The sequence below is a fragment of the Onychostoma macrolepis genome, chromosome 17 (genome assembly GCF_012432095.1).
Source record: "Onychostoma macrolepis isolate SWU-2019 chromosome 17, ASM1243209v1, whole genome shotgun sequence".
NCBI lineage: Eukaryota > Metazoa > Chordata > Actinopteri > Cypriniformes > Cyprinidae > Onychostoma > Onychostoma macrolepis.
The window spans coordinates 12,295,207-12,314,216 of NC_081171.1; the positions used below are offsets into that span (position 1 = coordinate 12,295,207).

Consider the following 19,010-nt stretch of genomic DNA (forward strand, 5'->3'; position numbering starts at 1 on the left):
CCAAAAAATACAGATGAGCTGAAGGCCACTGTCAAAGAAACCTGAGCTTCCATACCACCTCAGCAGTGCCACAAACTGATCACCTCCATGCCACGCTGAATTGAGGCAGTAATTAAAGCAAAAGGAGCCCCTACCAAGTATTGAGTACATATACAGTAAATTAACATACTTTCCAGAAGGCCAACAATTCACTAAAAATTTTCTTTTTATTGGTCTTATGAAGTATTCTAATTTGTTGAGATAGTGAATTGGTGGGTTTTTGTTAAATGTGAGCCAAAATCATCACAATTAAAAGAACCAAAGACTTAAACTATTTCAGTCTGTGTGCATTGAATTTATTTAATACATGAGTTTCACAATTTGAGTTGAATTACTGAAATAAATTAACTTTACCACGACATTCTAATTTATTGAGATGCACCTGTACATGCACTGTTCTTTCCTCCATAACATGATCATTTCTTAAATCTTGCACACAAAATATCAAAATGTCCATCTTAAGTATTCATGTAAATTACATAAATATTACAACAAATTGTTTAAAACTTCCTTGTGTTGTGTGTAATACAGGTGCTGGTCATATAATTAGAATATCATCAAAAAGTTGATTTATTTCACTAATTCCATTCAAAAAGTGAAACTTGTATATTATATTCATTCATTACACACAGACTGATATATTTCAAATGTTTATTTCTTTTAATTTTGATGATTATAACTGACAACTAAGGAAAATCCCAAATTCAGTATCTCAGAAAATTAGAATATTACTTAAGACCAATACAAAGAAAGGATTTTTAGAAATCTTGGCCAACTGAAAAGTATGAACATGAAAAGTATGAGCATGTACAGCACTCAATACTTAGTTGGGGCTCCTTTTGCCTGAATTACTGCAGCAATGCAGCGTGGCATGGACTCGATCAGTCTGTGGCACTGCTCAGGTGTTATGAGAGCCCAGGTTGCTCTGATTGTGGCCTTCAGCTCTTCTGCATTGTTGGGTCTGGTATATCGCATCTTCCTCTTCACAATACCCCATAGATTTTCTATGGGGTTAAGGTCAGGCGAGTTTGCTGGCCAATTAAGAACAGGGATACCATGGTCCTTAAACCAGATACTGGTTGCTTTGGCACTGTGTGCAGGTGCCAAGTCCTGTTGGAAAATGAAATCTGCATCTCCATAAAGTTGGTCAGCAGCAGGAAGCATGAAGTGCTCTAAAACGTCCTGGTATATGGCTGCGTTGACCTTGGACCTCAGAAAACACAGTGGACCAACACCAGCAGATGACATGGCACCCCAAACCATCACTGACTGTGGAAACTTTACACTGGACCTCAAGCAACGTGGATTGTGTGCCTCTCCTCTCTTCTTCCAGACTCTGGGACCCTGATTTCCAAAGGAAATGCAAAATTTACTTTCATCAGAGAACATAACTTTGGACCACTCAGCAGCAGTCCAGTCCTTTTTGTCTTTAGCCCAGGCGAGACGCTTCTGATGCTGTCTGTTGTTCAAGAGTGGCTTGACACAAGGAATGCGACAGCTGAAACCCATGTCTTGCATACGTCTGTGCGTAGTGGTTCTTGAAGCACTGACTCCAGCTGCAGTCCACTCTTTGTGAATCTCCCCCACATTTTTGAATGGCTTTTGTTTCACAATCCTCTCCAGAGTGCAGTTATCCCTATTGCTTGTACACTTTTTTTTTTTTTTTCTACCACATCTTTTCCTTCCCTTCGCCTCTCTATTAATGTGCTTGGACACAGAGCTCTGTGAACAGCCAGCCTCTTTTGCAATGACCTTTTGTGTCTTGCCCTCCTTGTGCAACGTGTCAATGGTCGTCTTTTGGACAACTGTCAAGTCAGCAGTCTTCCCCATGATTGTGTAGACAACAGAACTAGACTGAGAGACCATTTAAAGGCCTTTGCCGGTGTTTTGAGTTAATTAGCTGATTAGAGTGTGGCACCAGGTGTCTTCAATATTGAACCTTTTCACAATATTCTAATTTTCTGAGATACTGAATTTGGGATTTTCCTTAGTTATAATCATCAAAATTAAAAGAAATAAACATTTGAAATATATCAGTCTGTGTGTAATGAATGAATATAATATACAAGTTTCACTTTTTTGAATGGAATTAGTGAAATAAATCAACTTTTTGATGATATTCTAATTATATGACCAGCACCTGTATACTGTGCAACTAAATTAGGCTATACCATTGTAAAAACAAATACACTGACCGAACAAACATTTAGGTGAGATAATAATAAAACAAAAGTCTAAAAATGACCCTCCCCCACACACAATCCCTCTAGTCACCTAAGAGGGGAATTCCCCTCCATTTTCTCTGAAGCCACACTTGTTGCATTTGAGCCCAAAGACTACATCTAAGTTTTGATATTCTAAATATATTTGATCTATGGGATTCAAGTTTAACTAGTAAATACCAAAAAGTGTTTATGCAGTAGATAGGAAAATCCAGTAAATCAAGATAGGAAAAATCTAAGCGAGTTAGCACTATTTAATTGACCATTTATGAGGTATGTGCTAGCTAGCTCAAGCTGTGATGCTCTTTCTGCTAGCCAGTTTTCTGTTATCATACAGAAATACAGTACTAGTCAAAAGTTTGGACACATTACTATTTTTAATGTTTTTAATAGGGGTGGCATGGTACATGTATTCGTACCGAACCGTCACGGTACGGACATCTTGGTTCGGTGCATGAAGCCTTACGACGAATACAGGCAATTCACCCCCAATCCAGAAGGGGGCGCCCGCAGTAATGCAACGCTGTTTGATAACCGCCAGCGCCAGCAGAAGAACAGCGAATTTCATGAGTTGTGCACTTGAAAACAAAGCCCCCTAGACAGTGACCATGTGCTGATTCTGAATGCATCTCTCACATAGACTGACAAAGTAGTATACTTTAAAGGCTTGCGCACTCAACTGTTTGCGAAAAGGAGCTTTGTGCTCGTGTATCCTAACTCTCTCATTCGTCACAAATCCAAATATTCCATAATATTTCCATATTTGCGATGTAACGTATCTGAATGCTAAACTGTTATTTATGTAAATGATAGGCTTTGTACTTCAGACACGTTCCAACGGTGACACAGAGGTGCGCGCCCTGATGTTTGGTTCACTGTATTTTATTTTGATAAAGTACCAACTGCGCTGTCAAGTTAGCAATGCTGGAACTGATGTGTGTGTGTGTGTGTGTGTGTGTGTGTGTGCGCTCCGGCGCGATCACTTCAACTGTTTCCTTATACCAACTTTAATCAACTTTAAACTTTATTGTCTTATTAATAATCACTGTATAAAGGTCTGCTTTTATTTGTGTACACTTACAATGAAAACAAAACAGATTTTATATAACATGTAATTTTTACATGTTGAACTGTCTGTTCAAAATAAATGAAAAGAAACTAAGCATAGTAGATTTCTTTTTTTTTTTTCCTGTTGTACCGAATTCGTATCGAACCGTGACCCCCAAACCGAGGTACGTACCGAACCGTGACATCTGTGTACCGTGCCACCCCTAGTTTTTAACCATTGCGTATCTTTTGCTCATCAAGCCTTCATTTATTTGATCAAAAATACAGAACAAAACAGTAATACTGCGCAGTATTACCGGTATTACAATTTAAAATAATGGTTTTCTGTTGTAATATACTTTAAAATATAATGTATTTCTGTAATGCAAAGCTGAATTTTGAACATCATTACTCCAGTCTTCAGTGTCACATGATTCTTCAGAAATTATTCTAATATACTAATTTATTATCAATTTTGGAAACCATTGTGCTGCTTAATATTTATTTATTACCTGTGGGGTTTTTTTCAGGATTCTTTGAATAAAGAGAAAAAAAAGAAAAGGAAAAAAAAAAAACTGCATTTATTTAAAATAAAAATCCTTTAAAGGGGTCCTATTATGCTCATTTACAAAGTAGGGTTGCACGATACACCGGTACTACGGTAGTATCGCGATACTAAAGCTTAAAAATACCCGCGGTGCCATTGCATTTTTTAAACGGTAGTATCGTCCATACGGTACCGTAAGATATGTTGTATGCACGGCAAGAACACTGTTTAAAACGTTCATTTGAACATTCATGCCAGCAGAAACATTACAAGTTGATTGCCAAATGTCTTTCTGCTGTGCTCTGTGTATACGCATTATATGGTATAGACCGTGGTGCTATAGTTCGTTTATAGCCTAAGTTTAGCTTTTAAGTTTTGGTTCTTGTATTTATGCTTCAAAATTCATAAGTTATATTATTTTGTGAAGATTTTCTAAGATAACAGATAAGACTTGAAACGGGAATCAGTTTAAATGTATGATAAAATCTATGGCTTGATTGTGGAATACGTTCTTAAAGTTTTCTTTAATCACAGGACTGGTTCTCTATCTCTCACAAACACACGCTGGTAGTATTGCTCATCCATTCATTATTGTGCAGTGCTGGGATTTGGCTTCATGTTTCAGTGCTGCAGAGCCTCTGGCAAGCTACTTTTCCTTACTTGAATTCGTGGGTCCCATAATGTCGGATTAAAACCTCGCGGCTCAGTGTGTGTGGTGACATGTTCGCTGATGTTATGCAGTCTGACTGTGTGTGTGTGTTTGTTAATAAGCAAGAATAGTTGAGTCATGTAGCATTACAGCGTATAGATTATTCATGAGACACATCCTCACAGTGACTTATCTGTGCAGACACACACAGGCTGTATTGAACAACAGTGCTGCAGAGCTCTGAGGTGTATCAGTAGCCCTGCAGTAACAGGAGGATGATCAAAGACTCCCACTAATGCACCTGTGCCAGTGAAGTCTGTCAGAGCTGAGGTCCATCTTAAGACTCCCTCTGTCTTTATACATACTGTCACGACTGCGACTATAAGAATGCAAAGTGAAGAGCGGAGAGAAACACTCCGTTTACACTCAGAGTAACACACGATTAGTGTGAATGTGACTTGTGACTTTGACTTTAGATTGTGTCAGTACTCTATGCAGCAGAAAGCTGTCAGAGATCACTTTTATTTCCATTTTTGTTCTTTCAAGTACAAATTCGTTTCCCTTCAAGAGTAGTTTTCAGTGTTCAAGAGTAATTTCAATGTTGGTATAATTATTGGCATAATTGTTTTACATTTAAGTAAAAAAAAAAAAAAAAAAATATTGTGCCAGTAATAAAAAAACTATACCAATAAACAATGCACAACAAATATAAATATAATTGCAAAATTAAAAATTAACAAAACGCAATATAAATAAGATAAATGGTGTTTATATAATACAATTAAATCATGTACAACCAATATACATCACATGTATAAAAAAAAAAGCATAAGTAAATATATATAAAAAAAATAATAATAATAGTTAAATACAATAAATTAAAGATAATACGAATAGTTATGTTCAATTGTTAAAAGTAATCTTACATTTTTGAGCTCTCATTGCTGCAGTCTATATCAGATGCAAGCACGTGTACAGAGAGCAGTGTATAGTACGTACAGATTGCATCTGTGTAGTGAGAAAACAAGAGCATCGGTTATCGCACTGGGAGTCTGTGGCTACTGTATTTAAATGGTGTGTTTATAAGGACCCCCCCATAAATGCTTATCTAGGAACCGTTTACCCCATCTACGCATGAGTCATATTCATCTGGATAGGAGGAAGGAAACTGATCCTAGATCAGCACTTTCTTTCTGAGTCTTTAAATAAATGGGCCTCTGCAGTTAATAATGACGGCATGTTTCTCCCCTGCGTCCTCCAAGCCATCAGCATATTACTGCAGTCTTCTTCATGCAGTTTCGCAGTGGACCGCGGCATCAGCCTCATGTGGTTAAAAAAAAAAAAATGAAAGTAAGTGCAGCGTTCCCTTGTGTAGTCATCCAAGCACCTTTTTTTCCGTAATTTGGCAGACATCCAGATCGCACTACTGTAACAATGAGCGTCAGCTACGGTGATGGATTTCTCACTCAGCTCTCCATTGACCCCTGTCAGGCCACTGCACTAGGTTCTGGAACTTTCCTGGCTCTTGGAAAGAGCACAGATTGTGTATCAGGTTATTTCATGTTTGAACATTGGAGTTTTTTCTAGGTTTAAATGAGAGTGAAAGTTCAAATAAGCCAGGATTGTTGTGAACAAGCTTGTTCAAACTTGTTCAGTCATTTCAGTTTAGAAATATTTAAACACTTTGGCCTGAAATTCGGCAGCTGAGCTTGGAAAATCCTCAAGTCTTTGCAGATGTTACAAGCTCCTAAAAAAACGTAGACGTAGGCCTATTATTTACACCATCTTGCATGCCTTCCTGCTGTAAATGCTGTTGAAATGTAATATTACCCTCCATCTTTCTCACATTCCAGTGGGCGACTGTGACCTTCCATCTCCCTCATCACGTGCTGAAGGTGGTAACGAGTGCCATCGTGAACGAGTTGAAAAAGTTGAATCAGAATGTCGCAGCCCTGTCGGTCGCCTCTTCGGTCATGGACAGACTCTCCTACCTCTTACCGAGCGGCAGGCCAGAGCTGGGTGTTGGACCCGGGCGCTCTGTAGACAGGTAACTGCACAGGATAGGGTCACTTCAGTGTTTGTCAAATTATTTGTGATTTAGCATAAAAGCATTCCGAATTGTAAATGTTACTGCAAATAGTGCAGCTTGAGAATTGACCCTTTGCGAAGACCCACCCCTCTTAGTAACTGTTGCTATGTCACTGTTTCACTGTTGCGCAGTGAAAAATTCATCACAGAGCAAAGAGGACACTGTAACGTGCCTTACTTTTGGTATGAAACAAAGTCTATGCTTTCAAATTTTGTCCTTTTTTTTTAAGAAATTCAAACAATAAATACCAAACGGCACTTGAACTGATCTCTTACTACTAGTTACAGCACAAAATAAACATGAATGAACATTAAGAAGTATGTTGTCTCAACCACAGAAAGATGTCAATGCACCATTTTCAAGTTCAACTCTACTACTCAATGCTAATCTACTAACTCTCCTGTCTGGTTTGTTTGTTGGACAAAAAGGGGCGAATTCGGCATTATGATTGGTCACACGCTGATTATGATTGGTTGGCATTATGATCGCCTGTCAATCAAACTCTTGGCGAAGGGTCATTCGCACTTTTACTTTTCCATTTTCCATTTGGGGGACAGTAGGTGAAAGAATTCAATTGACTTATCTATAAACCAGTACATCTTTGAAATTTGGAGGATAGGGTGTTTCGGCTTAGTCCAATAAGAAAAAAACTATTTTAAAAACATCCAGAACACCTTGAAGGTGCCATTAACTGCCTTTTTTATTATTATTATTTTTAACTGTTGCAGATTCGCTTCAATATAAGCTGTTTTTAGACTAATAAGAAAGTTTTGAGTTCTGAAACTTACAGGACATTTTTACAGTACAGTGACCTCTTATATGTCAAAATATCAAGGGAATTTTGATTTCTTAGTTCATGACCCCTTTAGGTAACCACACTATAACACACTGGAAACCACTCAGAACACCTTATATGGTGACAGCATGGGCAAGCACCGCTCAAATTTTTTACAGAAATAAGTGTATTTAATTATAGTGGATTTTAGGATGTGGAATGATTTGATTTATTTTTTGACTTATTTTTTTGATATTTACAGGTCTTTGATGTATAGTGAAGCTAACAGGAGAGAGACGTTCACATCCTGGCCTCATACTGGCTACAGGTGGGCTCAGCCTGATCCCATGGCCCAGGCGGGCTTTTATCACCAGGTTTGTGTCATTGCCATGGCAATTATTCTTTTCAAATTGACTGTCACCTTTAAATTTTGCCCTGCTCAGGTCCTCTTCAGTTTGCTTTTCGTGTGGTATGTGTTATTTTTGGTTTCTTTTTTTCACTGTTTGAATGATTCCTCTTGATGGCCACTGACTGATTGTCTGTTTCTATCACTATTAAAAGTGAAATCATTTTGAGCACAGACATAAAACTGGGTCAACAAGAATGAAAGAACTGAGTTTTCTAATTGTTCAGGCTATATAAACAGCAGAGATAAATCCAGGACTGTACCGGCAGTTAATGTTTGAGGTGTCTATTATGAGATCAAAGATCATTTTATGAATGTTTCGCTTTCGTTTTTATTGTAATATCAGGGAATTCCCGATGATGTGCTGGTACATGATGTATTGTCTCTACTCGAGTCACCATGCATGCCAAGGAGGGGAGGGTTGAGCTGCGCTGGTAACCAAAGAGACCACACTACTCCTCTCACTCATGTTCCCTGTTGTCATGGCAACTGAACGAAGTGAAGGGAGAACAGTGCCTCTGTGTTGTGGATGAAAGGGTGATGCCACAGCAAAGGGACATTCTGTTAGTTTAAGAAATAAAGAGCGAAATGGGAAAACGTGATTAATTATGAACTGAAGTTTCTTTAAGGGTTAGCCCTGACCGTCTAGGTGGACTTTCATCTTTTTAAACTGTTATACCAGATTTGTTGCTAAATGAGTCTTTGTCTTGTGCTAATGTAACATGCTTAGGGCCCTGTGAAATCAGTTATGTTTTCCCAAATTCTGTTTTAATTTTTCCAGATTCCGTTTTTAATTGTTTAATTAAATAAGTCTTACAATATTAAACAGCAATTTATTAAACATTAACCATTAAATATTAATAATCAAAAACATCTCTAATTAATAGATTATATTAAAAAAATATATTTTATTTACTCTCCAAACCAAACATCAAGTTTATTTACATTTGTCTGCTAAATAAATTCTGGTAAATAACTTTTCTGGTAAATATTCCTTTAAAAATAATGTTTTAATTACATGAAGTAATATTTCTGTCGTGCTCTCTTTAAGTTAAACCAAACTTTTATTTTGACAGGTTGCTGTGAAGACCATTAAATTTCTCTTTTTGTACGATATGACATTAGTTTTTCTCAAAAGAAATGGTAAAATGCTAACAACTGTCTTCTTCCTTCTAGCCTGCATCCACAGGTGATGACCGGGCCATGTGCTTCACCTGCAGTGTGTGTTTAGTGTGCTGGGAACCTACAGATGAGCCCTGGTGAGAAGCACCCCCACTAAAACACAACTGCAATGTCTCACTCACTCAAACATGAAACATAACAAAGACCAAGAGCTTAGGAAACTCCTCCCTTTGGCCATCCTAATAATGCCTTTTATACCTTTTTAGGTCCGAGCATGAGCGCCATTCGCCCAACTGTCCGTTTGTGAAAGGGGAGCACACCCAAAACGTTCCGCTATCCGTCACTTTGGCTACCAGCCCAGCTCAGTTTCCCAGTGCAGATGGCTCGGATAAAATCGTGTGCTATGGGTTCGGAAGCTGCCCTCATTTCCTTGCTACGGCAACCAAAAGGGGGAAGATTTGCATCTGGGATGTTTCAAAGCTTATGAAGGTTTGTTGTCCATCTCTGTTCATTTCTAAAGTGGATGAGAATGGCTCAGTACACCTAAACCTCCATGTTTTTCTCACCTCTGCAGGTGCATTTAAAGTTTGAGGTGAACCCATATGACCCAGCCATCCTGAGGCAGCTGATCCTGTCCGGCAGCGAGCAGCAGAGTCTCACGGGCACAGAATCACGAAGGCCCACGCTCTCCTGGCTAGAAGAGGCCACCTGCTGCTCTGACTTACCCAAACTAGAGGGAGACAGGTTGTAAACCCACATATACACATCTTTGGCAAGTTTTTTAAAGATGTTTTACTCTGTTGATGTGTTTATTGAACATGTCCTGTGTTTTTGTACCTAGTGATGACCAGATAGAGGACTCGGACAGCGAAGAGCATTCCAGATCAGAGTCGGTCACAGGTAAAAGCACTTGGACATTGGTTTTCATGTATTAACAATGTTTATTCAACATATCTGCATTCAGTGTTGTCACCAAACACCCTATAAATTGTTCTCCTGCTTTCTATTTGTGTAGGCCCACTGGGTCAGAAAGAGACAATGGAGGTGAGTTTGGGAGTCACAGCTCTCAGTGTCCTACAGCAGCCTGAGAAGTTGCAATGGGAGGTGGTGGCCAGTGTGCTGGAGGACACCGTTAAAGACCTGGAGGAGCTGGGGGCCAACCCTCCCCACTCACTGGGCCCCCCAAAAGCCGACAAGGCTAAGGAGAGGCCGGCCGAGCACCACAACATTCCCTTCCCCTGCCTGCTGGCCGGAGGACTGCTAAGCTACCGGTCAGCAGCTAGTTCTCCACTAGGTCCACCTCCATCTCGGCGCTCCATGGATAGTCCAGTAAGGACTGCTGCTCCTGAGGGGCTTGCACCGGACCAGGGTCCCATGGAGATCGAGTCCTGTAATCCCCCCACAGACCTGGGCTCCCCGAACCTACCACCAGCCGCCCCTGTGCATAGGACTATGCCTGTACTACTCCTCTACAGCATCAAGGAAGCAGATGAGAAGTCTTCAGGGAAGGTGTTCACCCAGATGAACAACCTGATGAGCAAAGGGCTTCACGAGGAGGGCTTCACTGTCCCGCAGATTATCGAGATGGAGTTTGACTCTCACGAGCAGCTGTTGCTGCAGGACCCTCCCATCACATACATCCAGCAGTTTGCGGATGCGGCGGCTGGGCTCGGACCTTTGGATGGGGAAAAATGGAGCTCTCTGGCTCCGCGGCCGGGTTCTCTGGTGCAGTGCTTGCGGTTGCCGAAATCATTGGAGGAAGAGAATCTGTATGTTGATTCTATCACGCCTTGCAGTGATGGATTACACTTGTTAGTCGGTCTTCAGCCGTGCTCCGTAGAGTCCCTTAGCGCTATCAATCAGGTGGAGGTGTTAAACACCCTCAACCGTCTGCACTCAGCTCTCTGTGGCCATCGCAAAGGACAGACACTGGCCAATGGCCATGATGCCCACTCGGGCACCTCTACTCCACAGACCCCACTCATCTTGCCCCCTCATGACCAGCAACAGCCCCATACTTCCAGACCTCTAGGGGGCAGTGGTGGCGGCGGATACCTTGCGCTCTACAAGTTGAATTACTCCACCCGAATCGTGACCCTGGAGGAGGAACCGGTGAAGGTCCAGCAGATTCGTGATCCACGGGATGCCGTCACATCTCTACTCCTCCTGCCGCCAGATGTGCTGGATGGCAGAGAGGATGATGGAGAGGAAACTTCAGAGGAGTCTACACCTTCAGGGCTCAAAAATGGCACAGGGACGGTTGCATCCGCAGTGACAGCGGGCCCAAGCATGGGAACTGCCATTGGGAAGGAAAAGAGAGGAGAGGTGGCTGGACTTGGACACCTGGTGGTGACTACACAGGCAGGTTACATCATGATTCTAGACTTGTCCACCCTTGAGGTGATGGCCAAGGTGGAGCCACCCAAGAAAGAGGGAACAGAAGAGGTGGACCCCTTCGTCTCTGTTACCTACTGCTCAGGCACCGACCGGCTATGTGCCTGCACAAAAGGTAAGCAAACCAGATGCTTTATAACGGGCTTCTTCATGTCTTGTTCACTAACAAGGGCATATGAGGTGTAGACTGTTTCTTTGAGTTTAGCTTGCTGCCCACACATACCTCGTTGCCATGGTAACCAATAAGGTTCTCATTAACCATAGTGAGATCAGCCGACTCTCAAACAGGGCTGAAACTCTCAAACCGTGTTGCTTACATTCATGAGCATTGACCTTGGTGAGTCAAGTGTTGAGTGAATTGTTTGTTCACTGTACTGGTTTTATAATATGTATTGCTCTTTTGTTTGGCTGAATGAAACGATTCAGTACAGTTTATGAATCTGTTTCTGTGGTCTGTTAATGCAAAAAGGTATGCTGATTTGCTGCTCAAGAAGAATTTCTCATCACATCTGTGCATGTATTAGAATAACGGAGAATAGGGACTTCCATCTTTGCCTTTCACTTTCGGTTTTCTTGCTGTCCGTCGCTGTATTAATGAGTAGTGTGATTTAAGACTTAAATTACTGTTACTATGAGACATACTTGCAGTTAGCCTCTAACCCTATGTATGATGTGCGTAGTACCTTCCTTAATATGCATATGAATAAATAAATTGTGTGGTTCGTTGAAGAGGTGTGCAAGTACTTTTTTTTTTTTTTAAAGGTATCTGACTATTTAGTGTTCACCTCATTGAAGGAGGTAACTAATTAATATCTAGAATATTTAGAATATCATAGATAATTAACTTGGATTGTGACCAAAATATCGTCTTAAGAATTTTTGCACAAGAAAACCCCATTTTCTCCAGAAAATATAGAAAGCATAATACTTTCTAGTTTAGATGGATATTTTTACTTGCAGGAAATGATACATGCAGTTATTTATGTTATTCATGGTATACCTCTAAAGCTTGAGCACTTGATCACATAATAAGGTTTTTTTTTCCGTATATGAAGGTGGAGAGCTTCATTTCCTTCAAATTGGAGGTGTGTGTGATGATATCGATGACAGCGACATTTTTGTCGACGGCCCCCTGTCTAATAGGGCAGAGCAACTTCTGGACGGAGCAAAACCCACATCAAATCCTTCAAGCCCAGGTATCACAGGTGAGTGACACATGGAAGCATATTAAACTTGTGTGTTTGTGTCTGTCCAACATTCAGATGAGTCAAAGTCAAAATGCATTTCTGTAGCACATTTAAAAGCAACAGAGTTAACGCCAAAGTGCTGTACAACAAAACGCAGTATATAAAACAAAAGCATAAAAAGAAACATGCATCATATGAAATATAAACCCATTTAAATTGACATTAATCAAAAGCCAGAGAAAACAAATAAGATTTGAGAACAGACTTAAAACTGGCTAGTGAAGGAGCAAGTCACACATTTACAGAGAGTTTATTTAAAGGGGTCATATGATGCTTTTTTAAAGATCATTATTTTGTGTATTTGGTCTAACAGAATATGTTGACATGCTTTAATGTTCAAAAAACACATCATTTTTCAAATACTGTACATTATTGTAGGTCCTCTATGCCCCACCTCTCTCAAACGCGACATTTTCTACAAAGTCCCTCCTTCCGACAAGCGCAGTCTGCTCTGATTGGCCAACTGGCACAGTGCATTGTGATTGGCTGAACACCGCAAGCACTTGTCGGAAATGTAACGCCCTTTCCTTAATCGCGAGCTTTATCTTTCAAAATAAATGTAAAGACAGTTAATAATGTCCTTAGTTTTACTATCAGTTCAAGCCTGAAAGGGGAACAGAGTTGCGTAACAGACACAGTGATGATGCTCGTATGTATTTGCACACAAGCTGCGGTTAAGACTCCACTGTGATGTGACCCTCTCTCTCTCTCTCACACACACACACGCGCACGCACACACACACGATGTGCAAAACTCCGCATTTGAACAGTCAATGGCAAATACTTAAAGGGGTCCTATTATGCTTTTTCACTTTTTGAATTTTAGTCAGTGTGTATGTTTGGGCATAAAAAGATCTACAAAGTTACAAATCTCAAAGTCCACTCCAAAGGGTCCTTTTTCAAGAACTACAACGAACGGCTCGTTTGGACTACAAAGTTGTTTTCCTGTATTTGTGATGTCACAAAGCGGTCCATTTAGAATATCATTAAAATAAATCCCACCTACGGAAATTCGAATGGTTGGCGGGTGGGGAGAACGCTTGGTGTTTCAAAATCGAAACCCGGTGTGGGTGTTTTTATATCACTGTATTTATGAAGGAAACCGACTGTCTTCAGAAAATTTTGGATGTCATTTTCATTTTATCTTGCATGTAGAGCTGGGAATCGATTCCAAAAAGAATCGATTCCGAGGCATTGGGACTCCTCATTCAGAGCTTTTTTCAGTTCAACAAAGCTTATCTATGGGTGCCTCTCAAACGGAAGGCTGCATCCTACGAAGGCTGCACATATTTAAATTCACGAAAATAAACTGAAAGAAAACGAGTCGGCACTGAGATCATCAGAATTTGAGGATGCAGCCTTCCGTTTGAGAAGCGCCATTCGCCTCCCTCATGCTCGATAAAACCCGTAATTACGAGAGTTGTGAGATAAAAGATGTTTTTTTATATATGTAAAAGATCTATTTCATTTTTATATTTACCCTTCGCCTCATGCTCGCTAAAAGTGATTAGAAGTCTGATTCGTTTCCACGAAAAGGTTCTTTCGGATAGTTTTAATGAAACGGTTAAAAAAAAAAATTATCTATCAGTGTTATTGTTAATGTTCTGGTTATTTTGTTTCAATGTACAGTTTGTTAATTTTGTCCAAAGCATACAGTCCAAGTAAACTTCATCATTCAGCTGAACTGTGCACATTTATTTTAGACACGTCTTGTTCAGTTCATGCAATAAATGCATGTCCCTGCTGAGCAGTGAGCTATGACTAATTTCACAGGCAAAGCAGACAAAATTACAATTTAAAAATCAATCATAGCTATAGAAATTTATCGTCATTTACAAATAAAGCTTCATATTATGAGAAGGATACTTTCTATGACCTTTATATCCTGCAGTCATGGTGAGATTAGGTTCCTTCGATCTAAAAAAAATAAATAACAAGAATCTAAAATAAATCGAAAACAACAGAGGAATCGATTCTTGGAATCGAATCCCATCGATTCCAGAACCAGGAATCGGACTCGAGTGCTGCTTTGTGTACAGCATTACCGGGGAAACCTCGCTCTGTACCACTCCAACAGCGCCTCCCGCTGGCAGAGAATTAATTTGTATATATATGCCGCCACACATAGTGTAAGTCTGTGGGACTACAGGGACTATAACAGTTTCATTGCAATTCATGTTATAATGTTAGAATTAAAGAACAATAAACATAATACATATTACCGTTGCACTTATTTGTACATAGTAAATGCAGTTATTTTTAAGCTGTTGTTGACATCCTATCTAAAATGTGATTTAGCCAAAAAAAAAACAACAATAACGTTACCACTTTAATATGTCTTGCAATATCCGTGCGTGCAAAGGTTCTGCACGATCCTCTTGTTCAATATTCTCGGGGTCTGAATCCAGCTCAAATTGATATGGGAATATTGACGAACTTGCTGCTTTGGCAAGGGGGCTGTGGCAGTACCGAAGCGCCGTCTAAGCTGTTCGCCAATCACAACGCACTGGGACAGCTACTTTTTTGGAAGGCGGGCCTTCATCAAACCCGGAACTAATCGAGCCGTTTGTGCCAGGCTGGGGAGAAAGGTATTGTAATAATGTAAATTATATGAAAAATTATGCGATTTTTCGAACCACCAAGCATAAGAGCATGATCTAGTACACCCCCAAAACAAAATCAAGACTTCGTAAAAGAGCATAATTGGACCCCTTTAAACTAATAACAAAACAGTCGCTGATTCAGAAGCGCCAGATTGTCATAGCAAAGTCAGAATTACCTCCTCTCCTAGGTTCACGAAACGGTCGCCCATAAAATGCATTGCTGTTCTGTTGTAAGTAATCTTAATGATTCCTAATTGCATCTACTTTCGGAAGGCCAAAAAAAAGTGCTTTTGCATAGAAACACACAGCATCTTCCTGACACGGCTGCATCAACACTATCGTGGTTACTGAAACCACGCCTTCTTTCTTTGCATGAACATTTGGGCGGCATTACGCAAATATTTCCACATCATTACATAGACGTAGGGGCGTGTTTGAATGAGCCATTTTAGGAGGGTGTGGCAGAGTCTTAACTTTGATAAAGAATATCTCTGGTTTTGAGACTTTAGTCTTTGCAACTTCAGGGATCTTATCTATGCACAATCAGCTTGTAACACTCCAAAGAGAAAGGAAAACTTGAAATCACATCATATGACCCCTTTAATTTGCACCTTCAGCTACCTCACATCAGAAATCAGTCTTAAGAAATTAATTTGTCCTGTTGAATTGAAACTTGTCTGTTTAAAACAGCTGATGCACAGTGTGCTTTCAGGAAAAATTTTCTCTGTGTTGTTCTTTGTTCATTGAGTCATCTGATGTTGTATTTCTCTCTCTGTGTAAATGACACTAGCAGTAAAATGTTTTGCCTCATACCCGTGGAAATGATCAGTATAGTAAACTGTGTGTCTTTTGGCAGGAGTTGACCTCCTGGTGGACCAGCCATTGACCGTAGAGGCACTTTCTTCTCTGGTGGAACTAACACGTTTTGAAACGCTGACGCCACGCTTCTCCGCAACAGTGCCCCCTTGCTGGGTGGAAGTGCAGCAGGAACAGCAACAAAGGCGGCATCCGCAACACCTTCACCAGCAGCACCACGGCGATGCAGCTCAACACACACGCACCTGGAAGCTACAGAGCGACAGGTGTGCATTCACAAACAACCTACACTCTCCCTCATGCAACATACACCTGCCCTCAAAGTACTTTTATGACCTTAAAACACATGATCATGTATGTATGAAAGCATTTGTAGTTAATAGGGCTACTAGTAGTCGTTCATTTTGAGCATCACGCGACAAATCGCATTTTTATTGATAAACCATTTAAATCATTATAAAGAGCCTTTAATTGCCTACAAAGCCTAATAAGCGCTCAAGCGCACGCATAAAGCTTGCCACAGCGCACCACAGAAGCTATGATTATGAATGTGTCAGGGAAAAACAGTAAGGAGGCTGCATTAACATTTTAATAATTCACTTTTAAACAAGTGCTTTCTTTGTTTTGGTTTAAGAGATGAACTCTGCGACACTGACTCATCATCTCCACAGTAGTGGATGCGCCTGTATGCATGTTTCATATGGATTACATAATCTGAGAATATTTGTGTTCCATTTGAATTGGTTCATTTGAAACTAGACATTTCACTCTCTATAGATATATTTTTAATGTCTGTAAGGCAAATATAAAGGCTACACAGAGTTTCACGCTCAAGTTCACAGACCGAGACAGCAGAAAGTGCATCCTGATAGCTTTCATTTTTCTTTACATAAATTAGTTTTTGCAGATTTGAAAGATGTATTACTCTTATCTGTGTGACCAAAAATTACGGAGTATTTAAAGAGCAAGTGAGCGCACCGGCACCTCCGTCTGTCCTGCAGTGATCACTACTGTTGAGCTTCACTCTGCACAAACACTTAAATAGCGGACATTTCTCTAGGTTAACATTAGATTGAGCGGCCATGTAAAGTTGCTAATACTTACATATTTCAGATGATAAGCCATATTTGTGGTGGATGAATGATAGGTGAGCGTTTGGATGTCCTGCTGGATATACTGTATTACCATAGACTAGCCGTTGACGATCTGTGTGACATTGCCAATGTGTTTTTTTTTTTCGTTTTTTTTCCTGCTAACGATTAGCCGACTATTAGGGGGCAGCCCTAGTAGTTAAAATCAGGCACACACATATATTTATACAACAGTTCTTTATACAAGACGTCTTTGCAGCCATGTGTTATTCTACCAATATCACACACACACATACATAAAATACAAATTTTCAAATAAAATTTTTATAATGTTTCCCTACACATTTCCCCCCTTTTTTGCATGTAATGTATCTCTCTCTTAGCTCCAGCTGGGACGAGCACGTGTTCGAGCTGGTCTTACCCAAAGCCTGCATGGTTGGACATGTGGACTTCAAGTTTGTGCTAAACAGCAGTATTACTAACATCCCACAAATCCAGGTCACACTGCTGAAGAACAAAGCACCAGGCCTGGGCAAAGTGAATGGTGAGTCACTCGGGACCAGAAAAAGATACCGTAGATTCTGGGGGCTAGTTTGTTTTTTTTTATTTCCTAAATTAATCTTTTTTTTTTTCTTTCTTTTTTTTTTTGTAAAACTTCGTGCTGCAGAGACGGCAGTGGACAGGCAGATTGTTTTTCCATTGTCTCATGTCTTGCACTCAAATGGAGAGAAGAACGGACAACCACATCTGCATGATTTCTCAGAGGACATCCAGTTCATGGACATCGAAGAGTCACCAGGTAAAGAGTCCAGATGATTAAGCCATCTTGACCACCTAAAAACGTTCACCTGTTATGATAACGTCTGTCAGCATTCTTTAATAATACATCTCTGTCTGTCTCAGGCTCTAGGCTGTGTCCGTTCCTGCAGGAGCACAAAGATGATATCTTGTGTGGGCCAGTGTGGTTGTCCAGTGGACTGGATCTGTCTGGACACGCAGGGATGCTGAGCCTTACAAGTCCCAAACTCCTCAAAGGTTCGCCCGAACAGTCATCACAAGCCATTTATAGCAACCACTTCCACCCATCCGGCAGTGTCAGAAAACTAACAGAAAAATAACAGTACAGAGCTGTGTGCAGCATTTAACTGGCGTGATTATGCAACACAAATTTTCCTTTCGTTCCCCTTTCTAGGCATGGCAGGGGGAAAGTATCGTTCGTTCTTGGTGCACATTAAGGCAGTGAATGATAAGGGTCTGGATGAGAGCTTGAGGCCGGTGGTGCGGATGCCCTCAGCTAAACCTCACAGTAGTAAATCTCACTCGCTCTCATCCCTGCTGCAGAGGGCTCAGGCCACCAAGGTACAGTACGAACACTGACTTGAACGGTAATTGACTTTTGTGCAATTTTAAACTGAAGTGTGTAATCCTTTGTGTTCATTCAAGCCATTTCAAAACTGACGTCATAGCTTTCAATGCTGGTTTGGGGGTGAGATTCAGTTGTCTAACTGCTATACAGACCCCCCTAGTGGCTGTATAGCTGCATTGCTTCATGAAAGAAAAAAACTCTTTGCACGGAGGTAAAGGCCAAATGATGACCAACACGGCATCTCTAATTTTCATAAAATCTCTCTTCTTTTCAGGAAAAGGCCTCCACGTCTAAAGCAGATCCTCAGTCAACCCCTAAAAAGCCTGATAACCTGCGGGGCTGTGACTTGCTCCAGGAAGTGTCTGTCACAATTAGGAGATTTAAGAAAACATCTGTACCCAAAGAACGGTAAGAGATGCAAGTATTTACTATACAGTTTGGAGTTGTTAAGATTTTTAATGTTCTGGCTCCCATGCTCCCCAAAGCTGCATTTGTTTAATCAAAAAAAAAGTAAAACTAATATTCTTATATATTAAAAATAACAGTTTTCTAATTTAAAATAATTCAATATATAATTAATTATTATGAAGGCTAAGC

At 40.3% G+C, this 19,010-nt stretch overlaps 1 protein-coding gene across 1 annotated transcript in view; it reads left to right on the plus strand.

Moving 5' to 3' along the window:
• birc6 (baculoviral IAP repeat containing 6) overlaps positions 1-19,010 on the plus strand; it is a 110,636-nt gene that overhangs the window by 15,280 nt on the left and 76,346 nt on the right. Inside the window, 14 exon segments of the mRNA XM_058750046.1 lie at positions 6,358-6,551; positions 7,631-7,742; positions 8,951-9,033; positions 9,163-9,385; positions 9,471-9,640; positions 9,738-9,796; positions 9,912-11,405; positions 12,346-12,495; positions 15,997-16,222; positions 17,431-17,591; positions 17,715-17,846; positions 17,951-18,082; positions 18,240-18,406; positions 18,688-18,821. Coding sequence (XP_058606029.1) covers positions 6,358-6,551; positions 7,631-7,742; positions 8,951-9,033; positions 9,163-9,385; positions 9,471-9,640; positions 9,738-9,796; positions 9,912-11,405; positions 12,346-12,495; positions 15,997-16,222; positions 17,431-17,591; positions 17,715-17,846; positions 17,951-18,082; positions 18,240-18,406; positions 18,688-18,821 — 3,437 coding nt within the window.